Source organism: Felis catus, chromosome A1 (assembly GCF_018350175.1).
Source record: "Felis catus isolate Fca126 chromosome A1, F.catus_Fca126_mat1.0, whole genome shotgun sequence".
NCBI classification, from domain to species: Eukaryota; Metazoa; Chordata; class Mammalia; order Carnivora; family Felidae; genus Felis; species Felis catus.
Window position 1 is genome coordinate 18,102,262 of NC_058368.1, and position 27,771 is coordinate 18,130,032.

The 27,771-nt window shown below is 42.0% G+C and overlaps 1 protein-coding gene across 3 annotated transcripts in view; it reads left to right on the plus strand.

Moving 5' to 3' along the window:
- COG6 (component of oligomeric golgi complex 6) overlaps positions 1–27,771 on the plus strand; it is a 136,697-nt gene that overhangs the window by 85,260 nt on the left and 23,666 nt on the right. The window contains exon 19 of one of the 3 annotated variants that reach the window (XM_003980349.6): positions 152–1,560. The exons of the other annotated variants lie outside the window; for them this stretch is intronic. Within the exon in view, the coding sequence (XP_003980398.1) occupies positions 152–299 (148 nt within the window). The 3' untranslated portion in view covers positions 300–1,560. Of the gene's footprint in view, positions 1–151; positions 1,561–27,771 lie in introns of those variants that run through there. 3 annotated transcript variants of the gene reach the window in all.

A 27,771-nucleotide genomic window follows, 5' to 3' on the forward strand; every position in this document is an offset into this window, starting at 1 on the left:
TAAGTAACTTGTGTGGTTGTACAATAATTTCTTTGTAGTATGTATGTGATAATTACGAAAGTGAAATGCATTGGTTCAAATATGAAGCTTCTTACTATCCTTAGTATTTTACTTTCCGGTGTGTGTTCACATATTGTTTGCTTATCACTAGAGAGCAGATCATAAAACAATCTACAGAATTAGTCTGCAGAGCCTATGGGGAAGTGTATGCCGCTGTGATGAATCCAGTCAACGAATACAAAGATCCGGAGAGCATTCTACACCGATCGCCACAGCAAGTGCAGACACTTCTCTCCTGATCCTCTTATTTGAATGTGTCAGCGAAATATCGCCTCCCCTAAAACTCGGAAGGTGTTCTTGTTCTTCAGTTGGTGCTCTTTGCTCTGAAATTTGACGGTTATGATTCTCTTTGTATCATTTCATTGTAGGTCTCGATAATTTCTTTGGTCACAATAACAGGAAGTAATTTCATGCTGACCTGGGTTGTGTTGCTCTGTATCTGCGCCTTACATAGAGATGCTCTGTTCTCTGCAAGCCACCTCCCCGGTTCGGCAGTTTTCGGGAATATACATGTATGGAAAAAAGAAGTATGAGAGGTTTGAGGGAGTTTTCTTTACGACATCAGTTCCAAATTAATCATACATAAGAAACTTGTTGAAACTGAAGAATGAGTTATGAAGATGTGACATAACGTCTCTTTACCTAAAGATTAATTTGGTTTCTTATTAGTTACTAATGTGAGTGGATATATTTAAACTGAGGAGCAGAAATATACACGTAGCAAAAAGTGGGAAAAGAGAGAGAAGTAATTTAAACAGGGTGGATTTCTCTCTGTGCGCGCCCTGGACTGAACTCACGGTGAAGTTCAGCACTTCGAAAGGACGTTAGGAATATAGGCATCCTATATGCCTATAAGTCTAGTGTTTAACGATAGATACTTCTTACATAATATGAGCTCTAAACCCAGCCAACTACAAATTTTATCTCTTGTTCAAACCAAAGAAATAATGACCTGCTCTAACGCAGGCGGGAAAATTCTGAGTAGCAATTGTTCATTGACGGTGTATCTGTCCCCCTGGTGACGGCTCACAGAGAATGATTGGAGCTCTGAATTTAGAACTTTACTTATGAGTAAGATTCAGAATCACCTTCTTTTTCAAAAAAATAAATCTCAGTACTTTGTTGATAAGATTTCAAAGACAATTCTTCTTAGCAAAATATCTTAATTTCTGGCAAATCTATAAAAAGAGGTTAGTCCCTAAATTACAAGCAAGAAAACTGAGGCATAAGGAAAAAATGGACAAAGTTAAAATATTTTGCAAAGTAGTAAGATAAAACTAATGTTTATATGATATGCAATGTATAATGTGTTAGTATTTACAGAACGTGGCCTGTTCACCTGTCTGAAATTTATAATTGTTTATATTAATATGATTATTTTGGAGGCAGAGCAGTTACTTACCTCTTTTGGTATGAATCTGAGCTTTCACAGTCTTTTTCCTTCAATGAGTATGTGTGATACAGAAAAGATAAAAAAATAAAGTATGATATAAATCAAGAGCTTAAATTTTATATAATTTATTTCCACTGTGAAGAAAAGATTGCTACCTTGCCATCAGTGAATTCCTTTGTTTTCTGGGAAAAAGGTGTATTTGTCTTTTTACATGGTTTTCTCAACATATTAAAACTATTTCTAGAACAGTGATAATTGCAGTATTTTTATATATCTCATCATTGTGTTTCCAGAAAACGTACAAATAGAAAGGGAGGTACAGGGTAGGGCGAAGTTGAGATAAGCAGTGGAAGATGGGTGAGCAGAAGGTACTATCAATATAACCTTGAGCACGAAGTTAAAACAAAAGACTGTACGTGCTAATCCATGAACATAACGCTTGTATTTGCCATAGACTTCATAGTTTGCAATTTAAACTGTTTTGATGTGGCTTAAGTATAACCTTAGTCAATACGTGTCAGCCTTTTCTTCAGAGAAAAGTATTTGCCTGGCAAAAACCTTCTCTTATTGAAGGTTTCTCTTCGGTTTCTTTCTCTGCACCTGAACTTGAACAAGTGAACGTTGCCTGAGAAAAGTCACATAAATGGACTGATTGACTTTTTAAATTCATGTTCACAGTCTTCAAATGGCACTCAGTATTGCCTTGTAGTTCTACCTCCCGTCTCTTGGCTAAACTCATCTCTCTGCTTTTCAAGATGACTTTCCACCCCACTCTTAGGTAAAGACCTTCGTAGTTCATAGAGAAAATAGAAGCTGTTAGATTAAGCTCCCCTGTTTTCCTACCTTCGAATCTGGCGCTCGCCTTCTCCGCCTTTCCTCCTCCTGCCTTGGAGAAACTGCCCCTTGTCCTGTCATAGGCTGTTCCCTTCCTTCGCACTCTGGATCCTTTCTTTTCACCTTTTCAGACGCTTTTATCTCTGAGTTATCCCTTCATTTTGCTCCCGCAGCTCCGTGGCCTGTCCCGAGAATTATCCTCAGTAGCATATACAGCGCTCTAGTGTTGATAATACTTTTAAAGCAAACAAACAACTCTGCACCTTGCAGATCCCAACACCGTCATCTCTCAGCTTCTTTTAGTGGTTGTTGACACCTGCTGTCTTCCACTTCCCCTGCCATTGTGTCTTTAAAGTATCCCGGTGAGGCTTCAGCCTCTCACCGCACAGCACAACTAAACCTGATGAGATCCTCCTACTGTTATATATTGTCAAATCCGATGGATTCTTCACTATCCTTATTTGAAATACTGTTGTTGTTGTTGTTGTTGTTTTCCAGGCTTTTGTGGCACCACTTTCTACTAGTTTTCCTTCTATTTCTCAGGCCAAACCCTTTTTTGACTTCCTTCCCTGGTTCTTTTGCCTCTTTACAACTTTTAAAAGTTGACATACTTTAGGGCTTGATCCTGGAATGTCTTTTTTCCTCCCCTTAGGAGTTATTACCTCAGCATAGCCTAGCCTTTCCTGACTGCTGTTAGCTCAGGTGTCCTTAGATATATCCATATAATGGAATATTCTACAGTATTGAAAAATGAGTTATTTTCAAATAATATTTAAGAAAAAACTATAGAAGAGTATGAGTCCATTTATAGAATTTTTTTTGTAAAAGGTAAAACAAAATTGTACATTATTGTACACCAGTTGTATATCGGTGCACATGTGATAGAGCTATGAGGAGAATATAGGAAATGATTAGCATGGAATTCAAGACGATCTCTGAGGAGGGAGGCACCAGATCTGTCAAAGTTATTAATGCTCTCTTACACTGGGTTGTTGGTACCTGAGTGTTCATTTAAATCTCTAAAATTTGCATATATGTTACCTTAATTTTTTTTTTTTTTTTAAGAGAAAGAGTGCATGCAAGCAGGGGCAGGGGCAGAGGGAGAGAATGAGAGACTCTTAAGCAGACTCCATACTCAGTGTGGAACCCGGTGCAGGGCTCGATCCCATGACCCTGGGATCATGACCTGAGTCCAAATCAAGAGTCAGACGCTCAACCAACTGAACCACCCAGGCGCCCCACATGAGCTCTTATCTGTATATTTTACAATTTAAAAATATTTCTAAAAATTTGCTGAGCTCATGACCTGGGGTAAGAGTTAGAATTCAATATATGTTAACTAGTTGTTTTTTTTTTTGTTATTAAACAAATTTAGTAAGTAGCTACCAACACCAGGCTCTGTAATAAACAGGATTTTAAAAGTTTGCTGAAATCTGCATCCATCATTGCATCCCTGTCTTGCACAAAAATGGTCACATGTATTCTAAGTAAACATAATGCAATTTCATTGAGGGTTTTTAAATGTAGGTGAGAGGCAAAAAATGAAACTAACACCATCCTCTGTAACAGCCAGATGTATGTACTTGATATTTAAGAGGCTGATAGCACAGAAAAGAAGGTTTTAAAGCACAACTATACATTTCTCATTCTGAGATGAACATACTGACTAGGTTACATTAATTAGCTAGTTAAGATGTAAAACTGTATTAAGGAATCCCAAAATTCTGACTCTCCGTAAAAGCAACAATAAAACTGGCCCCCAAGAACCACCGAAAACAACTTTTTTTAGAACTCTAGAAACTAGCTCACAGCAAGTCAGGTTATACTTAAAAACAAAAGCTGAGTCTTGATAACAGCATGCTTTGTGGAATTTTAAGCTAGCCCTGTGCCTTGTTCCCAAGCTTAGCAGTAGCCTTTTGCAAAGAATGTTTTTATTTTATCTGTCTCATGCCTACCCAGAAGATTCCTGTTCTAAAAGCTTATATTTATCTCATCTAACTTGGAACATTTCCAATGCTAAAGTCACCACCCCAGGATAGGGGGAGAGTTAGGGGGCGTACATTTCTCTTCTGCCTGAAGCAATAGGATGAACAATAGACTAAGCAAAAAGCTTAGGAAGGGAGGTTAGCAGTGAGATCTCCGTAAAGGCATGGAAAAACCCAGACATATCCTTGGAAATCTAGAAAGCTATGTATGTGTTGTTTAGGACTGCATGCCCAGAAAAGACCAGAGAGACCCTAAGCTGTCACCTCTGGTTGCATCTTGAAGGCATGCCCCAACACTCATCACAGCACACCCCAGTCAAGACTGGAAGGTTGTTTTGGTTCCAGACACGTAAGGAAATCTCTGTCCAGTTGTTAGCAGACTGCTAAGCTAATGGACCACTTTAAGTGGTCACACACAACAGAGCAATTGTCAACGTTACAGGATTCATTTAGCAAAATCACACACAACAACAGCTACAAAAAGCACCGACCACAGCGAACTCTGAGGTGCAGGGCAGGAGAATCCAATTTCAGCAGAATGTGTGCATTGTAATGTTCCAAATGCCCACTTTTCAAGAAAAATTGTTTACAAGATACCTAAAGGACAGCCAGAACACGGGGAGGGTGGGGGGGAGCACTCAGTAGAAACTATCTCTGAAGAAGCCCAGATGTTGGACTTAGTAGACAAAGACTTTAAATCGGCAATTTTAGATGTGTTCAGGGACTGAAGGAAGGTATGAGGACAATGCCTCCTCAAACAGAGACTATCAATAAAGAGCTAGAAATTGGAAAAGATGTTTTCATAAAGTTATAAACTTATCAAAATTATAATTTAAACTCATAATTTTATAAAAAGTATAAATATCTCGTCTGGGGTTGAAAATTATAATTGAAATTTAAAAATCCACTATAGGAGTTGAACAGCTGTGAACAGTCAGTAAAAAGAATCAGCAAAGTTGAAGTTAGATCAGTAGAGATTATGCAATCTGAGGAACAGAAAGAAAAAAGAATAGAAGAAAGTGAACAGGGCCTCAGAGACCTGTGAGATGTTATCAACAATATTCACACAATGGGTGTCTTGGAAGGAAAAGAAAGGGGAAAGGGGACAAAAAAATATTTGGAAGAAATATTTTTTTCAGAAAGTGTACAAGTTTGTTGAAAATTTAATAACACACATTTAAGAAGTTTACCAAGCCCAGATAAAGGTACACACTGAGACACATCACGATTAAATTATCAAAAGCCAAAAACTCAGAGGGGACTTTGAAAGCAAAAAGAAAGATAACTCATCATATACATGTGATTTACAATAAGATTATCACGATGCTTTGAGGCACCTGGGTGGCTCAGTCAGTTGAGCATCCATCCGACTCTTGATTTTGGCTCAGGTCATGATGCCACCAGGGTCATGGGATCCAGCCCCGTGTCGGGCTCTGTGCTGAGTGTGGAGCCTGCTTGGGGTCTCTTCTCTCTCTCTCTCTCTCTCTCTCTCTCTCTCTCTCTCTCCCTCTTCCTCTGCCTGTCCTATATATGTGTATATATATAGGATATATATATATAGGACATATATATATAGGACATATATATATATATATATATGGATAGGATAGGAGATATATATATATATATGTATATATATATATATACATATATATATATATATAATTATTACAATTCTCATCAGAAACCTATAGAGGCCGAAAAGCATTTCTATTGCCAGTAAAACTGCATGTGAAAATACAGGCAAAATTAAGACATTTCAGGATAAACAAAAACTATCACACCTGCCCTAAAGAATGTTAAAGGTAGTCCTTGCAGCTGAAATGAAAGGATACTAGACAGCCACTTGAATTAACAAAGAAAGGATAACAAGGAAGCAGAAGACTCGGGCAACACTTGTAAACCAGCTAGACCTAATAGACATCAATGGAGCACCCCACCTGATAGCACAGTACACATTTCTCTCAAGTCCACATGCTCTCTGCTTTCTCCAAAGCAGACTGTGTGTTAGGCCCCATCTCAAGTCTCAGTAAATTTTAAAAGATTGAGATCATGCAAAGTATCTTCTCCGACTACAATGACACAAAATTAGAAACCATTAACAAAACGAAAATAAATAGGGAAACTAAACAACATAATCTTTTTAAATGTTTCTTATTTATTTTTGAAAGAGAGAGAGCATGAGCAGGGGAGGGGCAGAAAGACGGACACACACAATCTGAAGCAGGCCCCAGGCTCCGAGCTGTCAGCACAGAGCCCGATGGGGTGGGGGGGCTCAAATGGGGGGGGGGGGGCTCAAACTCACGAACCATGAGATCGTGACCTGAGCTGAATGAAGTAGGACGCTTAACCGACTGAGCCACCTGGGCGGCCCTAAACAACATGCTCTTAAATAACCGGTGGGTTAGAAAGAAAATAACAAAGTAATTAGAGAAAACTGAGATGTATGAAAGTTTGGTATAAAACCCCATACCGATACTTACGGTATGTAGCAAAAACAGTGCTCAGAAGAAAATGGATAGCTTACATTAAAGAAGAAATAAATTAACCCAACTTTACACCTTAAAAAAAAAAACTAGAAAAAGGACTAAACGACACTGAAAACAAGAAGAAGGGAATAATAAAGATTATGACAGACATAGAGAAAATATAGAATAGAAAAATAGTGTTTCAGCGGCTGGATGGGCTAGCTAGCCATTATGTAAGGCATGTAGAGATGTGTTTGAATACACTTGTGAAAAAGACGCTATACACTAGTAATGAACAATCTGAAAATTAAAGTAAGAAAACAATTCCATTTACAGTAGCACCACAAAGTGTAAAATACTTAGGAATAGATTTAACCAAGGAAGTGATATACTTATCCACTGCAAGCTACCCAACACTGTTGAAAAAAAATTAAAGATGGCCCAAACAGATGGGAAGGCATTTTATGTTCATGGATGAAGACTCAGTATTAAGATGACAATCTTCCCCAAATGAATCTATGGATTCAATGCAGTTCCTATCAAAATGTCATTTGCCTTTTTTTTTTTTTTTTTTGATCCAGAAATAGACAAGCTGATCCCAAAATGTATATGGACATACAGGGGACCATGAATAACCAAAACAATCTTGAATCTTCCCAATTTTAAAACTTACAATTCCACAGTTATCAAAACAGTGTGATATTGACATAAGGGCAGACATAAATGGGATAGAATTTGGAGTTCAGAAGTAAAATCATCCATCCGTCGTCAACTGATTTTTTTACAAGGCTGCCAAAACCCATCAATGGGGAAAGGATACTATTTTTAGCAAATGGCACCAGAAAAGCTGGGAATCCACACGCAAAAAGATCGAACCTGGGGCACCTGGCTGGCTCTGTCAGTGGGGCACACAACTCTTGATCTCGGGGTTGTGGGGTTGAGTCCTACTTTGTAGAGATTACTTAAAATCTTTAAAAAAAAAATTGAAGTTGGACCCATATCTCATGCTGTATACAAAAATTAGCTCAAATGGGTCAAAGATCTCAATGTAAAAGTTAAGAACTAAAACGCTCAAAAGGAAACATAGGTGTAAATCTTTGTGACTTTATATTAAATAGGCAACAAATTTTCACCTTCTGTACAATATAGATTTTAAAATAGATAGTAAAGTGCAGAGTCACATAATAATGTTGAATACTTGGAGCAGGTCAGTTTCTTTCTCTTACTTAGTTAAATATACTGCTTAAATAATATAAATACACAGATCTACGTATGGTTACTTTGGGGCTATAATTATATTTCAGCACAACTATCTTGAAAATATGGATTTATCTCCCCTTAGAATGTGCTTCTGCAGATAGATGATATAATTATGTGTTTTCAGATCCACATATGAAGTTACTATAAATTGGCTAAGAAATAAATATAATAATCATTTAAGTCTATCAAATTCAACTAACATTGATGTCAAAAATAAAAACTTTACTAGCACTTAAAAAAAAACCTTCCTAGAAGTGATAATTTAGTACGTAAAAATAAATGGTACTAAACTTATGAAGATAAGGTGAATTGGGAAAATGTTTGATAGGTCTGAAAATATCCATATGAAATATTTGCATGCTTTGAGAGGATATATCATCTTTTGACAAAGTGTTTTTTCATAGTATGTGTTAAACAGTTAAAGTCCCAGCCAATCCACGATTTTGAAAGTTCATAGCTTTGCCAGCAGGAAATTAATTTACTTGAATATTCTCTTTATTTCCATCAATGTCAAGATCTGAAATTCCACCAGAGCACACATTAGTTTTTTGCCTACTAAAAGAATGATGAGAAGCAAGAGCGATTTTTCTTATGCAAGCCAGCATTAAAGTTAGGTCTCATGTGTTGAGATGCCATGAGCCTGTCTAGGGATATCATATGTATGATCCTAGTTTGGGGAATTCAGACAAGAGCTGGCTTCTATTTGCAAGCCAGGCCTCAGATGGAATATAAAAGGGTAATGAGGAATACACTGAGGTAGAAAAATGGATTTGCCTAGGAAGCCAAGTCTTAAAAAAGGAAACCAAAGATTTGGTTGGTATTTGACAGACTCGCAATCTGTATTTGATAGAAGACCAGGAATTTTTGTCGCTTCAAAACTGTGTTTCAGAACTCCTTTTCATAAACAACGATGTAAGCAAGCAAGCATTCAAAAGCCAGCAGGCTGCCATTAAACACAACAAAAGCGAAAAAACCAGGTCCAGTTACCCTGCCTTCATTCTCAATCCTACAAAGAAATCACTCACCCACCGAGTGTTAACAGGTTGATGCAATGAATCATACGATAATAAATCCTAACGGAATTTGCAGAAACCGTGCAAATGTGCAAATACACTCCTGTGACTTACCTGTGATTTCTCCTTGCAAGTGGTAACTCGTTAGCCATGGTGTTGCTCTTGGTAACCACAGGTATCAGGAGATGATGCAGAATTAGTATTGCCTCCTACTTTGTGTGTGATACAGAGGGTGAGACTCCTGCCGTCTCTGTCGTGAATCAAATTTTTGTGTATGTGGATACGCTGCTGGATCTTTCTCGCATTCTTTCCGTAGGTTTACTTATTCCTGCACCAATAACAAATATTTTAATATTATAACTTCACAATCTTGATATTTGGTGGGATGTTCCATTTTGTCTTTTTCATTTAGAATGCCTCAGGTGTTCTTGGCTCTTTGTGGTTCCACTTGGGTTTTAAAATCAACTTCTCCTTCGCAAACAGCCATTGGGAATATGGTTGGGATTACTTGGACTCTATACATCGGTTGGGGTGCAATGAATATCTTTATGAAGGTTAATAATCCAAATCATGAACACGTTAAATTTTCCCTACATTGCAGTAGTTTTAGTGCTCTTCAAAAAAAATGGATGTTTCTTCATATAAATCTGAGAAAACTGTTATATTCATTCCTAAGGAACGTACAGTTCTTGTTCATAGGGTAAATGGTATCTATTTTTTAATTACATTTTAAAATTATCTGTTGCTGTGTATAGAAGAGGAATTGATTTTTCTATATTGATTACCTTAAATCTAAGCATTTAGCTCACTTACATCTAATGATTTGGGGGGGGGTTCTATATAGACATTTATATTATTTGAGACTAGATGACAGTTTTGTTTCCTTCTTGACAATCTTTATGCCCTTCATTTCTTTTGTTGTTTTGCTGTGCTGACTAGCTAGGACCTCCAGCCCAATGTTAACCCAGAACAATGATAATGGACACTTTTTGTAATTCAGATTTTAAAGATGTTCCCAGTATCTCACCATTAGGAATTACGTTTGCTGTAGGTTTTCAGTAGATTAATCAGAGAGCATCAAATAATCATATGGCTCTTCTCTTTTTTAATGTTAATGTGGTAAATGACATGTGTAGTTTTTCTGATCATAGATCACTCTTGCATTCCTGGGATGATCCCAGACCGATTGTATTCTTTTCTCTTTTTGTACAAACCACTGGATTTAGTTTTGTTTTATATATTGACTAGTGATCTTGCTAAATTTACTAGTAAATTCCAAATGGTATTTGTAGATGCTTGTGTAAACTTTGTAAATTCAGTCACACAGTCTATGATGAATGACAGTTTTACTCTTTCTTGTTAGTCTTTCTGGCTCTATGACACTGTGCAGTGTCCAACCAGTACAACACGTACAGTGTTGAATAGAAGTGGTGATAGCGATCACCCTTGTCTTTTTCCAAAATGTGAGGAAGGAGGGAATGCTTTTCCTAGGCTGATATTTTGTAAATAAGCTTTATCAAATTAAGAAAGTCCCCTTCTGTCCCTGGTTTGTTATGATTACTTTAAATCATAATGAGTATTGAATTTTGTCAAATGTAGGTTTTGTTTTTTGTTTTTAGGTAACTATAGTCTCCATCCCCCTTTCTTTGCTTAATGCGGAGAATTTCAAATGTCAAAACAACTTTGCATTCCCAGAATAAACCCAATGGTTATAAAGAACAATCTTTTTTATATTTGATTTATTTATATTTTATTTATAGTTTTTCCTTTATGCCCATGGCAGATTGCCCTGTAATTTTCCTTTCTTTTAATATCTTTGTCAGGTTTTGGTAGCAAGATTGTACTGACCTATTAGTACATAATCTCTTTTTCTCCTATCTGGAATAGTTTGTGTAAGATTGTTGTTACTTCTTCCTTAAGTACTTGGAAGAATTCCAAGAGCAGCCAACTTGTCTAGAGATGTCTTTGTGAGAAGGTTTAAATTTTGGATTCAATTTTTAAAATATATTTAAGACTATTCATATGGTCCACTTTGTCTTGTGTCAGTTTTGATGAATTCTGTTTTTCAAGATATATGTCCATTTCATCTAAATTTGTCATAATGTTCTCCTTAATGTTCTTATCTTTAAAAAAAAGTTTATTTATTTTGAGAGAAAGAGAGAAAGAGAGAGAGAGAGAGAGAGAGAGAGAGAGAGAGAGAATCCTAAGCAGGCTCCATGCTGTCAGCACAAGAGCCTGAGCCCAATGCAGAGTTCAATCTCAGGGAACCGTGAGATCATGACCTGAGCCAACATCAAGAGTAGGAGGCTTAACCAACTAAGTCACCCAGGCACCCCCCCCCTTATCTTTTTTAATGTCTGTGGACATGGTATTAATAATTTATTCTGTCTTTCTTGATTAGTCTTGCTAAGAGTTATGAACTTTGTTAGTGTTTTCAAGGAGTCTGGTTTTGACATGGTTGATTATCTTTACATTTCATTGATTTTTTGCTCTATTTTTATTATTTCCTTCCTTTTACTTTGTTATTTGCTCTTCATTTTCAACCTTTTTTTTAAAATTATTTTTTAATGTTTATTCATTTTTGAGAGACAGAGCGTGAATGGGGGAGGGGCAGAGAGAGAGGGAGACACAGAATCTGAAGCAGGTTCCAGGCTCTGACATGTCAGCACAGAACCTGCCGCGGGGCTCGAACTCACGAACCGTGAGATCATGACCTGGGCCAAAGTCGGACACTTAACCAACTGAGCCACGAATGCTCCCCATTCATTTTCTACCTTCTTGAAGTACATGCTTATACAAATGGTCCCTGACTTTTTGACTTTGCAGCGTTGCAAAAGCAATATGCATTCAGTTGGAACTGTACTTCAGATTTTGAATTTTGATCTTTCCCTGGGCTAGTAATAGGCAGTAGGATCTTCTCCTGTGATGCTGGACAGCAGCAAGGAGCCACAGCTCCCAATCAGCCTCGCAATCGCAGGGGTAATCAACTGATACCCTTACCACCATTGTGTTTTTTACTTTCAGTGCTGTGTTTTAGAAATTAAATGGGATATTCAACACTTTATTCTAAAATAGGCTTTGTATTAGATGATTTGCCCACTCTAAGTGTTCTGAGCACACTTAAGGTAGGCTAGCAAGGCTAAGCTATATGTTCAGTAGATTAGGTATATTAAATGCATTTTCAACTGATTTCAACTTACAGTGGATTTAATGAGACAAGCCTATTGTAGGTCAAGGAAAATTAGTATCAATTTTCAAACTCTTTTTGGTAATATATTCATTGAAATATCTGTATTGCTGTGTAAACATAAACTTAGCTATATCCATGTTTTTATATGGCATACTGTCATTATTTTTCACTTCAAAATATTTTCTAACTTTCATTGTGATTTCTTCTTTGACGTATGGACTACTTCAAAATGTATTTCCAAACATGAAGATTTCCTAGTCATCTATTGATTATTGATATCAAGTTTAACTCCACTGTAGCCAGCCAGTATATTGTATATCAATCTTTATATATTTGTTCATAGTTGTTTTATGGTCCAGCATACTATTTTATTTATTTTTAAGTTTCTTTCTTTATTTTGAGAGGGAGAGAGAGAGAGAGGGAGAGAAAGAGAATCCCAAACCCATCAATGCACCATGAGTGCAGAGCCCGATTTGGGGCTCGAACTCACAAACCATGAGATCTAACCTGACCCAGAGTCCAGCGCTTCACCGACTGAACCACCCAGGCGCCCCCAGAATACTATTTTAGCGAAGGATGTCTCCTTTATATTTGGAAAGGATGTGTTCTTAGTTATTGGGTGCAGAGTTCTATACATGTTGAGGGGATAAATGTTGTTAATCTTGTTCAAGTCATCTATTGGATTTAGGTATTTTATCTGCATGTTACATCAGCTGCTGAGAGATACTTGTTAAAAATGTTAACTAAGATTGTGTGTTTGCTTGTTTTTTTTTAGTTTTTTTTTTTTTTTTCAGTTTTTGCCTTACATGTTTTGAGGCTATTTCTAGACATTTCAACTTTATCTATTCTGATTTTTTTCTTTGCACCCTTAGTTTCTCAGAAGTATGTGATTTGTATTTTTACTATTAACATTTGTAACAAGGGAGTGAGGCAATAAAATTTGTTTCATAAAAAGAACGATTGACGATGACAATAGATTTCCTTCTGCCATGCCCCCCTGTGTCCTACTTCACAGTTAGAAAAATAAACTGTAGCCTTATCAGTTAAGCCAGTCATTGATCTATGAACTCCTGGCAACACCCGTCACTTTGGTCCCAGGGCAAATTAAGCTAAATTCGCAGAGCGCATTGAGTTACCATTCATATTGTTCACTTTTATTCTTCTCCCAAACCCTCAGGTGGGTGACTTGGATTCTGTTGGCTCTGACTGTGTTTTGAATACCAGCATCTGACTTGAACCTCTACGAGATCAACCTGTTAAGACAATCTGATTTCATTAACCAAAATGACCTTATCTCACAATGAGTTGTGGTGCATAATTGCGTTAACAAGCGTAAGCAAGAATGCCAGCTTCCAGTGTTCTGAGACGGTATATGATGTGAATCCTTTTCATCACTGAGTGTAGCCACATTCTTTGTAGATGGTTTCTTGAACGAAATGAGGCAACTTTCTGCCTTGGTGGACGTTCTGAGGTTTATACAAACTGTCCATAATCCGAAGCATCAACTTAATGTGAAACTCAGTGTGGTTTATATCTAATAGCTTCTGAGACTTTTTCATAGAAGTTTGGTGGTCGGCAAAGAAATTATTGGAATAAAAATATCACAGCTTCTGTGCTGTGTGCAGATACTCACGGAACGTGATGAAGGAATTACTGTCTAACCGTGCACATATTCTGAGTAATTAGGCCGCGTGCCAAAACCATTAAGGCTCAAATGCCAAGCGCCTGTAGGGAGGGTTCTGTTACAGGATTTAGCAACCAACCCCTGGCTCAGTTACCAGGGGGTGGCACTCCAAGCTTCCTGATGGCAGTGCCAGCCTGGCTGAGACTCCGCAGCTGCCTCCCGGCCACTGCTGGCTTCCAGGGACCCTCCCCGATGCTGCCCCCGTGCCCACCCTTCTTGCCCATCTGCCCTCCATCTGCCTGCCACTCGAGTGGCGGGTGCACAGTTGGGGGCACCTTACAAGCTGAGTCATGACACCCAGATGGCACATTGCATTCACCTTTCCTGTGCCTCCACGGCTCTTTCTCCAGTTTGGCAGCTTCCGAGGAAAGGGTTGCCAATTCCCGTTTCATAACATTTCAGGGGCTCCGTTCTGAGGCTTCTGGGTATCCTGGCACTCAAGGAACCCGGGCCTGGGGGCAGGATAGGGAGACCCATTCAGGGATTATGGACATCCAGGCACCCCTGGCCCGCACCCAAAAAAACCTGAGGGAACAAGAGTAGCCTTTGTAACTCCAGAATTTCATCAAGATGAGCTGAAATCTGGTTCTGTCATTTCCCCGTCTACATCTCGCCCTGCTCTACAGCCGCCCCCCGCAAAAACCCCAAAAAACAGAGCTGTGCGGTATCTTCACAATTTGACTTTTATCCAGAACCGAGGCTCTTTATTTGTTAGAGCTAAGCGTTTGGTCCAAGATTTTCTAATTCTTTCTGTGGGAACTTGAATCAGCACCCCCTCCCCAATCCCCCGTAGAAGCAGATGGGGATCTTGGCGAGCTTTAGAAGCCCAGGACTTGGCAGGTTGAGAGTTCTATTTGCCAGGCTGAATTGCTTGTAATTAAAACGCTCATCCTCCTCCTTTTTGCACTTCTGAACTTATCTGACGAATCAAGAGAGTATTTAATCATGCATAGAAACAAATCTGCTCATATAAGTGAAAATCTGCCTTTGAAGTCAGGGACTCAGCCGCGGAGGTGAGTCAGTCACACAGGCTGGTTAGGGTGACGGGGCCCAGTCAGTGTCCGGTGCCCAGATTGGGGCCGGGTGTCCAGTCCTCCCCTTCTTCCGCTGTTTCCCGTCTCCATTCCCTTGCCTCAGCTGTGGCCACAGTCAACACTCCTGGACGTGGGATTTGGGTTTTGTTAGTGACACTTGCTGAACCAGATTGTTAATGTGTATCTGCTTTCTAATACTGAAAAGAAAATAACTCATTAGCCTTGACATTTTAATGTGTGAGTGCTCGGAGACAAAACTTCACTTTGCTCCTTCCAGACGGAGAGGTGGTAATTGCCAGATTGAGTGCACGTTAGAAACTCGAGAACAAAGTGAGGCATGACCACGCGTGGCTCTTGGGGTGATGAGAGCTCAGAGTTAATTTTAGAAATAACCGTTTAACAAAATAATCCAGAGGAGGTGAGTAGCTGGGTTTGTCTCCATTTAGGAACTCTCACGTGGGCCATTGGTGATGTGGGTGTTAGAAATGGAGGTGGTGCTCAGATGGGAGCACTGGGGCACCACCCGTGAGGACAGCAGAGCAGTATCCCCAGGCGCTCGAACACTGGGACATTTGCTGAATCTAGCCAGGGACCGCTGGTGTGCGTTCTTACAGGGAGGAGGAGGAACTGTCCCTTGTGCGGGCCCCCTCACAGGTTGGCGAGGGCTCCTCGCAGTTATTCTCTGGTACCTCAATTTACCTGTCACCCGGGCAGACGGCTCCAGGTTCAGCTCAGAGAGCTGCCGTGAAGGGGAGCAGGCGTGAAGATTGCCCTACCGCTTGGTTGCTTGGGCAGCCAGGCCACGATGGACTCTGGAGACCGGAGACGGGGAAGGGGACAGAGCAGATCTTTGCCACCCAAGACTCTACCTTGCAAACCGGAGACTCCCCAGCAGGGATAGGACCTGGCTGCCGTTAGCGAGGTCCAACCCCGAGCCCTCATCACTGTGCGAGGAGACATCATCCCAAGTCCTTCGGCAGGCTCCGTCCGGCACCAGGGTCTCCTTCCGTCGAGGTGGCTCAGTCAAGCGCTCCGACTGCTCCCGTTCACATGCATTTATGCAATTTTGTTTTCTCGCAGTTTAACACACGTGTCTCTGTCTATCTCTTTCACACTCACACACAATGAGATTTAGTAACCCATTTTAATGAGGCAATTATATTTTAACTCTATTATGTGCAATTATCCACTCACATAAATTGCCCCAGCTGGAGCGCCTGGTGTCCATGTCTCGCTGGCTGGCACTCAGCTGCTGGCCCCCGGGGGCAGCTGGGCCTCCAGCACGGGAACACTGCCGCGGCGGCCGCCCCTGCTGCTCTCCACAGGTGGCTCACTGCTGCCAAGGGGCAGGGACATTTGCAATTTCTGGCCCACCCAGCGGAGCTCTTGATTGCTGTGTGGGTGGCCTAGAACTTTGTCATCCGCTCTGCTGTGCTGGCGGTGTTGTTTATCCAGACCCGGAGCCCTAGGTAGCCTCCTAGCTTGGAGGGGCCGGAAAAACAAACTCGGATAATCGGAGCCATGCACCTTGGCCTTATGTTTTCCCTGTTAATCGTCTAGGCTCTAGGTGCCTCGGGCTGGGGATGAGAGGCGGCGGCCTCTGTACCCCTGTCCTACCCGTGGTAACTTTAAAGCAGAGGTTTTAATGATGAGATAGGTACCTCATGCAAAGAAGTGATTTAATTTACGTGGTCGCACAAAGCAGGACAAAGCGGTCACCCAAGGACTTGTCGCCCAACTCACTAGAATGTTCCCAACGCGTTCGCATCTACCTGGGGGTGTTCGTTTCACCCTTGCCCTCCGAAGGCACCATTTGCTTGAACTTTGTTCTGACCTGTCGCTTCATTTTTTTTGGAAAGTTCTATCACATACGCATGTATCATTCCTTAGGTAGCCTTCTGTAGCTTTCTCCTCCATGTAGTGTCATGCGAAAGATTCATCTCTGCAACTCTCCAGAGTTCTGGCTCATTCATAGCCATTGCTGTATACTCTTGTGTGACACCTTCTTTGTAGCCACCCCCTCTCAAATGAACCTTTGGGTTTTATAGGTGTTTTTGTTTGTTTGCTTTGCACTCCGAGCAAGGCTTCCGTGATATTCCTGGGTACACAAACAAAGTACAAATACGTGGGAATTTCTCTACCTTGGAGTGGAATTTCTGGATTTTAGCGTATCAGAACGTTCAAGGCTTTCAGAGAATGCCAAACTGCTTTCCAAAGTGGTTGAACCAACGCGTGGCCCCCTCCTCCCAGGTGGTGGCTTTTGCAGTTTTCCAGATTCCTCCCACAGTGTCCTGTGTCCGGTCCAGTATGAAATAATGGTTACGAGCATCATTTGGACCTGTGGGAACTTGGACAGACTAGTTGCTCTCTCTAAGCCTCAGTTTTCCTATCGGTGAGGATGGAGGAAATGCTCGAGCAGGGTACCTTAACACCTAGTGGGGCACATTGGCAAACTTCCTTGCCTTAGGGAAAATGCAACATCTCCCAGCAACTAGGTGCCTTCACGTTGCCAAGTGCCGCTAAACCAAAATTCCTTGTGCTGTGGTCTAAGATGCTTGCTACTTGGTACTCTCCACGATTTAAATCTGTCCCGCAAAGAAAATGAGACATCAATAAGATACCAGAAGGTATGAACATTTTCTGGTTGTATCACAGGTGGTAATTTGGGGATTTATGTAATTAGCACCCACCGCTACTGCTGTTGTCTTGTACATATTAGCTGCATTTTCTCTTTGGGCCGTCAGTAGAATACCATTGCCCTCAGGGCCCCGTAAGGCGACATGAGCCACCCCGAGTCTCCCGCATGCTGACGGAGCTGTCCTCAGAGGCAGGCAACAGTGACGCTAAGAGCTGTAACGTTAGTCCAGGGCTTTTACAAAGCATTATTCCTGAACAGCCCGTCAGTCGTCTGTCCACTGAGGTCCTCAGAGTGCAATGTTATTTCTGTTCCTGCTTCTACGGATAAAGAAACTGAAACTTAGAGACAATTAAGTGACTTGTCTTACGTAAGTGACAGAAGCTGGACCGAAGCCAAGCCTTCGGTCACTGGGCCCAATGCTTTTTGTCCCATCGCCTCCCCAGTCTGACTGTATTAGGTTCCATTGTGTGTGTTTGTTCATTTTTTCCCTTTCTACGTTATTTAGTAATCCAGTTGATTGTATTAAAAATAAAAAGAAATTCATTTGTGTTTCCAGGGGTGGCTGTAGCCATTAGTCAGACTACTGAACAAAGCTCGCTGTCAAATTGGCTTTCAGAGGAACGGTTCGAGAATTAATTGTAAAAGGCTTACTCGTAATGAAAAAGCCTTAGGATCACGGGCTTTCATTTCTCCCAATCAGGTTTTAATTACTGAAAAGTTTGGTAACAACTGAAGCGTGTAGTTACTGCCCTCTTTGTTCCTCATTGTCTTCTCTTCTCGTTTCTGCAAGACCTCATTTGGTGATATGAATCGTCTTTTTAGGGTTCATTTTCACTAAGAAAAAGTTCTGCCTTTTCCGGGGCTCAAGCAGGCACCGCTCCTCCTGTCATGGGGAGAAGCGGGCACAGCGGCCCACACCTGCCACCCACTCAGGGGAGCGCGGGGAAAGAGCTGCCACCACTAGGGGGCGTCCCATACAAGGCCGAGGAACGAGGACCGCCCCGCTCCCGAACAACTCAGGGCCTGTCCCCCGAATATCACTGGGCAGGTTAACAGAGCCAACGGGCTCTCTGGCCTATTCCCGGCAGATTCGGAAAGGCGCTTGCCCCGCTCGGGTCACACTGCGAGACTTTCGGGCACTTCTTTGTGCATTGTTTCGGTGTCCGACAAGACCCGTGTGTTTGATCCAGAGGCACCAAGGCAGAGCTACGGGATGCCGTGAACCTCAGCCTCTCCCCGGGTTTCCCCAACCCCACAAAGCAGACATTGTGGTATCGCTGTTTTCCAGATGAGAATCGGGAAGGTCTGAGAGGTTGAGGGACTTTTCCCCGGTGGCAGAACAGGGATCAAAGACAGTTCTGTCCACCCTGTGCTCTCCTTACCTCTCCAGCCTCCCTCCATCCTAATGCCGGGAACGGAAAAGAGCAAATCTGTGTCAGAGACAACCAGAGGAAGGAGACTGGTCTTCCGAGGGTGCCTCTCCTTTGGGATATTTACCTACACTTGTTTCTTGGGAAGAGGCTTAGGCCTGGATTGAGGCAGCAGTGAGTATTTTCCCAATGGACTCCCCTGGCTGTGTGAAGGGAGAGGTGATCTGGATTTCCCTACTAGGGGGAGCCCTGAGCTCTGGAGATTGTTTGTGAGGCTCCTAACAGACAAGAGGAAGAGAAGATACTTTTCTGCTGACCACCACAGAGGCCAGGACACCATGATTTTCAGTAATTAGAAGCTAATTATCTCTGTCCACCCCTGCTTTGATTAGAACAGGAAGAAAACAAAACAAAACTGAACCTTGAACTGAAGATTGTCTGATTGTAGATTGGAGGTGCCCAGTCTCTAAAAGAACCAGGCCACTGTCACTCATCGGTTCTCTAGAGAGTAGTCATTGGAACGGAGAAATTCGGCGCTCGCCTGACTCCCGTCAGGACTCTTTTAAGGCTGGTAGTTTTGTGGAAATAGGCTAATTCTTTCCTGTGACTTATGTTCCATCCACCTAATATTCAGCTCCTTGTTATTGAAACATGAACACGTTCTTTAGAAGAAGAAATGCTGTGTCAGCCTGTGTAAACCTGTCATCCTGTACTCAAATTAGTCCTGATGGAAATGGAAATTATTTATCTATTGACATTTTTGTTTGCTCCATGATATATCTATTGGCGAAAATGAACCTAAAAATCAACCACACAAGGGAACACGACGGTTGTCAGAAGTTTGAGCAGGCCAGTGTAAAATGGCAGCGGGAACCCACATGGGTGCACTTTGTGCAGCTGAGTGGGCAAGCTCCAGAACGATCTTCCGTTTCATGGAGCAGGATTGTCTAACTGCAGGAAAAGGCCCATCCAACTGCCTCCCTGGCACTCCGAATAGGGCAGTAAGCCCTGAGTGTATATCTGCCAAAGGGCATCTCAGTTGTGACTTGCAGAATCTTCCATATTATCTGTTTTTCCCCAACCTTCATGTAATTTTAAAATTTTATAAATGTAATGTACATTTGGAAGGCTTCTTTTTGCTACTAGAAATTCACGTTTGTTTGTTTGTTTGCTTTTTAATAAATTGTTGGGCCAGTTATTTCTGGTGTTTAGAACAGAACGTGGGATACTCATTAAATATGGTTGTGAAAAAATCCGAGAACTGTATTTAGTGTTTTTGGTACAACTTACTTTATGCTCAGTTGCTCTCCTATTTGATCTGTGGTTGGGGATAAGCATGAAGTAAGCGTTCATTGGATGTTATCAGTTCTTGTCTTTATTATGGTTATATTGCTGAAAGGTAGATTGGGAAAAAGAAAAAAAAATGCACACAACTCAGTTGTCTCTACTCACTTAATCCTTGGTGTCACGGGAAAAGTTCTAGATGAAAAATGAGGACATCTGGGTTCTAGTCTAGGCTTTGACTCCCACCAGCTTTGTGACCCTGTAACACATCTTTGTGGCTCACTCGTCACTAAAATGACGGCTCACTCATCACTCGTCCCACCAGAGCCTCCCTGCCCCCACTCACCCAGAGCTTGCTCAAGTGAGTACTGATTGCTGATTACTTAGTTATTTTTTTAATGTAGTATTACATTTTAATACACCAAAAACAAAATAAAGCATCCAGATGCCAGCTCAAGCGAAAGCTGGAAAAAATCTAAAACAATCTTTTCGGAGATACTTTGGAAAGATGTTGTTTAGGCAAAATTCGAATCAACAAAGTCAGAAAAATATGACGACGTTTAAAAAGCTACAGAAAACAACTGAAGAGAATAGTAGTATCAGCTCTTTTATTCTGGTGTCTGGCTTTGTTTCTAGGAACTATCAGATGAAAAAAGAAAAGGCAGAGGAAGAAAGACAAGGAAGCAGTAAGGGAGCTAGAGCAATAAAGTACAACTTGCGTGTCGTGTGGTTGTTATCTTAAGAAAATGTGTGCCGACCAATTTTATTCAAAGACTACATCAACAAACACCCAGTAGCAATCTGCCCCAAGATTCTCTCCCCCCCCCCCCCCCCCGCCCAATACAGACCGAAGCAAAATAATCAGGTTGTGTCAAAAAATGTTTCCAGTAAAATGGTCGCCTCTGTGTTCTTGTTAAATATTAGCCACTGTGGGCTTGCACAGTCCCCTTGCTGGGTAATGTTGGCTAAGTAAATATTAATACCGTACACCTTTCCCTCAGAAAAATGAAGGTGAACAAATGGGAAAAGATGTAAAGAATGTTTTGCAGCCTTATGATAATAAATACTTTGTGAGTGAATCGGGGAAATTAAAGGACGAAAAAGCCCACTAACTCAGCGGCTTCCCCGATGTCTGCTGCCGTGTGCTTTTAAGTGGTGTATCTGGTCTAGTGTTTAATGACTCAGGTTATAGGGAATTTACCACTTCCCTCAAAGTCACTTTCCTAGCGGAGACTATCTGGCCAGCTAGGAAAGTTGGTCAAATTCCCCCTGCTTTGTTTGATCTTCTCACTAATTTCATATTATTTAGCCTATGTCGTTTCCCTCTAGTGTCTTTAGATTCTTCATTGTTTTCTACGCGTGTCTTATGGTTCTTTCTGTTCATTCAGCCTTCCTCTCTTTAGTTGCTACCAAGAAGAAAGCCAATCCTTTCTTTTTTTGGCTGTGGATACGTGAGAACCTTTGGTTTCATTCGGCAAATTAACAATAACCACAACAACAACCTGAATTGACCACTGGCTGTTGTCAGGTGACGTGCTAAATATTTTATGTACATTACCTCGTTTATGAAGCACCTACTGTTTGTCAGGTACCAGGAACGCAAAGTTAGACGTAATCCTGCCCTGGTCGTCAAAGAGCTCAGACCACACTGGAGGAGACCAGCATTCAAACAGATAATGGGGTCACAGCAGCTCGGGACACGGGGCTGTCTTCAGAGTGCGGCTGGAGCCCCAAGGGCGAGGGGTCACTCTAGTGGTGAAGGGGGGGAGCGGCAAAGGCAGAGGTGGAGTGGGACAATGATATTCCAGAGGAGACAAGCTCCGGGCCAAATCCTCAGAGTTAGGAAGGGCGTGTGGAGCTGGAGAGGAGGGGTGCTCCAGACAGTACGTGGAGTTCAATGTCATTAAATCGAAAGCCACGAAGATCGCTGAGAGGTAAGCTAGGCCAGGCTCAGGTTGTGAACAGCTCCGGTATTAGCTGGTGGAAAACTGGACTTGGCTCCGGGTTTTAAGCAGAGGCGTGAGTGACTTGGCGGCCACGTGGAAAACCCACGGGGAACAGAGAGACTGTGCTGTGGCCTCTGTCCTGGGGAGAGACAATGAGTGTCAGGATCCCGGGGTCGGGTTAGCTCCTCCCGGTTGGACCGTCCTTAAGGCTGTCTGTCTCCCTGACTCTAAGAAATGAAGACGTTAGTTACCAAGTGCCTTCTGATTCTCTGATCGGGTCTTCTAAGTACCTCGATGCTGAAAAATGGGCAGTGGGGGAACACGTTTGCTGCCAGCAGTGGCGTTATGTCAGATGATGGTTACTTATTGACAGCTGTTTAACAATTTCTGTGGAGAGTGTTGGCAGAGAGAGAACTGGCACCGACGGAGCATTCGCTCTGTACAAAGCCCAGCGCTGTGGGCGCTAGTGTTTGTTGTGTCCGCAAGGTGGCAGCAGAGAGTCAACCTTCTGACACCCAAGCCGCCCTAAGCAAGGAACGCGTACCGGGGAAATAACCACATGCGGAAGTGATCCTGTCTAAGAGACGAATTGTTTATATTTTCCTCCCAGCCTAAAAGTAACAGATGACAAAAAGAAAGCTAATACTTGAGGTCCATAGATTGGACACATATCTAATTTGGTTACGGTGACTGTGGCGTATCCATAGGTTAGAAATGACATGCGAATAAGCTGGAATCTGATTAATTATAGTGTTAACAGGCTTGTCTGAGGTAGAGTGCTAACAGAAAGATAGTGTCTGCCTGGAGTCTAGAAAAAGCAGGATAGGTCAAAAGGCCTCAACCAACCTTTATTCAATATCCACGGAAAGGAGTGACTATGTAGCTAATGTGTGCATTGCCATCATTGGATTTCTAAATGTTTAGAAACACGTTAGAATTTCTTACATCTGGGAAGAAATAATCTTCCAATTATTGAACATTTTTTTTAAAGCTTATTTATGTATTCTTGAGAGAGAGAGAGAATCGGGGGGGGGGAGCAGAAAGAGAGGGATACAGAGGATCTGAAGCAGGCTCTGCCCTGACAGCAGAGAGCCTGATGTGGGGCTCAAACTCATGAACAGAGATCATAACCTAAGCCAAAGTTGGACACTTAACCAACTGAGCCTCCCAAGTGCTCCTTGAAAAATTTTTTTCAGAATCTAAGCTCATCAAACGATCTCCTTTGTATCAACAGAGGCAGAATGGTATGGTGGTAAACTGTGGGCACTGTTTTCAGACCCTCTGGGTTGGCATCTTGGCCCTGACACTTAGATATTACTGTGTGCGTTAGTTATCTATTGATACATAATAAATTACCCCAAGCCGAGTGGTTTAAAACAATAAACGTTTATGTCACAGTTTCTACAGTTCAGAGATGTAGAAGTGGCTTAGCTGGACATTTCTGGCTCAGGGTCCGTCATGGATTGCGGTCATCAGAAGGTTTGACTGGGGCAGGAAAACCCACTTCCAGAGTGGCTCACGCACATGGAGGGCACCGTGGTGCTGGTTATCGGTCCTCCACATGGGCCTCTCTACAGGCTGCTTTGTAGTCCTCAAGACATGATAACAACTTCCCCCAGAGTGAGCAATCCGAGGGAGAACCAGATAGAAGGGGCAACGTCTTTTATCCTAGTGTGGTGAGAGGTACCATCACTGCCAGCACGTTCCAGTCATTAGAATTGGGTCCTAAGTCTGATTCAAATCAAGGGAGGAGGAGATTGACACTCCACTTCTCAAAGAGAGAGTTTCAAAGACTTTTCACACGATTTTGCACCATTACAATGTGTAACCTTGGGCAACTTACCTAAAATCTCTCTGCTCCAGTTTCTTCATCAGTAAAAGAGGAAGAAGTTTAGTATCGGCCTTGTAGAGTTCTTGTAAGAATCAAAGGACTTAATGTAGACCTTAAAACGGTGCAGGATATACGATTAGGGCCTGATGAGTATTAGAAATTGTTATGCTGGCCACCAATTCTTCCCAGACTTCTTTGGCCCATGATGGAGCTAATCTGGAGGCAAGAACGATCCGTGCTGGCATCAGCCATGGGTTCCCCTGAGGTCGGTCGTTCCTATAAGCAACAGAGTTATCTCCACACCCTCTTGTTGGGCTCTGATGAACCTAGGTACTCTTCTCGCCTGGGCTAGGGACCCAAGACAGGCAGTGTGTTTTCTTCATTATTATAAAGCCTCCTTATTCTTTTCTCATTGGAGGAAGTGGTCTGGAAAGGTGCCAGCCAGACTATGTGACTTCTCAGGTTCAGTGTCATGGAGATGAAGAAGATCAAATGGCACCAGGGGGTCCTGCCGAACTCAGAGGTACAAATCTCAGCTGAGCCATCAGGAGCCATCCAAGAACCTTGAATAGATCCTTTCAGATTCCTAGGGTGGCTTCACTGACTGAGGACGCGTCCAGGACTCTGTCCTGAAGTCACCTCCGACCGCTGTGTCTCTGACGTCATAAGAAAGGGAGCCAGAGATGAGTATCATTTCAAAATCACCCACCTCAGTTCCACCTCTAAGAATTGAACCATCAGAAACAAACATTGTAGGAATGTTCAAGAATCTGGCTACCAAATAGTCCTCAGAGATATTATCCTAGATTAAACCAAATTAATAAATATTTATTAGGTACCTGCTATGAGCAAGTTCACAGTATTCCCTAAATAGGAAGAAACTTTCTGCCGGCCAAGGAATGAATTTTAACTCCTGTAGGATCTTAGAGATATCTACCTGCTGCAGTGAAAATTCACAGTGATGTTCAAAAAAAAAAAAAAGGGGGGGTCAGGAAGTTGAATAAGGAGAGTTTTGAACTCTTTACTTACAAATGCATTGAGTTCAAACTAAACGAAAATCTTTCCTCACTCTTCATGGTTTCAGCTCTTAAACCAGAAAGATTGCCTTCAAAAAGAGAGAAGAAATTCGATAGGGTGTCCAAATACCCCACGGACTGATATCTAACCAAATGAAAGTTAAAAGTTCAGAACTTTGCTTTTGAATATATGAGACAGCATAATGGCTGATTCCGTGGAAGCCGAGACCACCGGGAAGCATAAAGATCACCCTCCAGCATGCACGCCCTGCTGACTGACCCTTCCCTGAAAGAAATGTCCCTTCTACTCAAAGGTAGTATTAGAGATTTTAATACAACAAATGAAAATTACTATTTCTGATCAGGTATCCTTATTAACATGGAAGAAATGAGAAAAGACACCCCATTGTTTCTCAAGGTGTTACATTTTCAGCTCACTTGATAGAAGACTCAGCTTCAGGATCAGTATTTGGATATTTCATATGCACTCTACTTCTTCGGGAGGTCTAAGGATATTCGGACACAGAATATTATGATCGAGCTGCAGCACATAATTTTCAGAAAAATGTACGTCTTTAAAGTGGACTGCCAACCATCTAATTTCCCCCTTGTTTCTTCCTACGAGAGAAGCCACACGAGGAACCAGGCAGAAGAACAAAGATGGGTCTTTTCCCCACACAAAAGTCTGCACAAGGCAAGGCGGATGGCTCTCCACACCGTGCGCAGATGCGTGGCTGTGAACCACATACCCTTCTTTTCTTCTTGGAAAATGGTCTCCAATTAGTCTAGGACACTAGATGAACTGCTGCTAAGGAAAACGTTCATTACTTTCTGCAACAGTGAATGCCATTGAGTTATATCAGCGATTCTGAATTCTTTTTTCCTCCAAAGGCCCCATTTGGCCTCTAAATCTCTTTCACAACCCCTCCTCCCCTCTCTTAAAAATGTTTCCTATTCACTGCGAGGCTCTCATCCAAGGAAAATAGATGGGCGGTGGTGAAGGACCTGGGGGATGGGGACAGAGACGCAGAAGGAAGCTTGTTTTAGCGAAGGGTGGGGGGTGGTGGTAAGGGTTACTCCCCACCTAACGCTCAGATGCTTATCAGGGGGTCGGAGGGCTCTTTGGGCAAACCTCACGTTAGGTCCAAACACTCACCCCAGTCCACTGGAATGCACGAATTCATTTGACAGGTTAGAGAAGAAAGGTTTTAAAGCAATTAATTTTTTTCCCTAAAAATATGAAATGACTTTGTGCGGAAGAAAAAAAAAAAAAACAACTGGTAGCTAATGAGGAAGACTTTTTTTTTTGGGGGGGGGTAGGATGAGAAGCTAAATGACTGGAATAGAACGATTTCATATTTCAGATGCAGTCTGTGATAACTGAATAACCTTCTTATTTTGACTCACAGCTTCACACAATGCAGGCTTTCAGCACATGAAGAGCCACAGCAGAGAGTTTGGGGCCATTTTCTCTCTTTATTCATTTTCTAAGCCCCATCCCTCCCCCCCCAGCTCCATTCCCCCATTTCCTCTGTCTGGGTTTGAATGGCTGAAGTGTACCCACAATATCCACTAGACACATTGTTACCTCCCTTTTACCAAAAGCACCTGGCAGGGTCACCAGCCTCCCAAGTCCCCCCCCCTCCCCCCCTTCCCCTCCCGTGGAGTCTGGCTTAACTCTTTGAGTGACAAATGTCCAAATATGTTTTGACAATGATTTTAACAAATATTAGAAACAGTCTAACAAACTACTTTAACATATACTTTAAAAACTGGAAAGAAAATGAAGCCCGTTCTATTTCGTTAAGTTTTATCATTTCCCTTCTATTCTTCCTCTCACCTTGTCTCCTTTTCCCTTGGGTTCTTAACATTAAAACGTGAATTGGTTCTTCCCAGCTGAATCAGTAGGAGACGGGATTGTTAACTGCCTTTAAAATGGAGCCTGGAGACATTTTACAGACTTTGTGATCACAAAACAAGCAACCGCACATATATGGTAAAAGAAAAAAACAGTTCCCACTATATAGCAAAGCCTAAGAATAATCAAGATGCTTTGTATTTCCAGAAACCTTGTTCTCCCTCAGAGCCCAGAGTACTGTCAGAGTCTTAAGTTTTCAGATTTCTGCTTCCAGCCAAGATGGAGTAACAGGGGTGGACGTGCTCAGAAACAAGGACAACGCGTAAAAAAACTAGGTTCAAACACTAGACAATAGGCCACTCGGAATCACCTGAATCAGATGCAGATTTCTTTTTTGTTAGAAGGTGTACCTTGGACCCTAAGCCAAGAGGTACGATTTCTTACCTGGCGTGGGTGTACAATGTTAGACGTGCTGATTGTGGTAACGGGCGGCCACCTCCACTCTCATCTGGGTCCCTGAGTACTGTGGGCGCAAGGAATACATGACACACGGGTTTTGGTGAAGACAGCTCACAAACTCTGCTTCATTTTCATCTGACTGAGTCCTATAAAGGGAACTTAGCCTAATGAAAACGAGGGCTAGACCTATCCTTGAACAGGAGCATGAGCTGACCTTGTCTGGAGCCCTGTGGGAGACAGGAGCCAGAGAAAGAGAGCTGCCTTCTCCCCATCACCGCAGGGCTGGCGATGGCCTTTTCGGGGGCAGAGCCGGGACCATGATGCTTAGGGGGCGAGAGTCCTTCTGCAGCCTGTGGCTTCCTTCCTCCCTTAGATGTACTGACGGATAGGTCAAAGACTACGGTTTTCAATCCTGGTTTCAAAACTAAGTGCAGGTGTGAATGAGCTT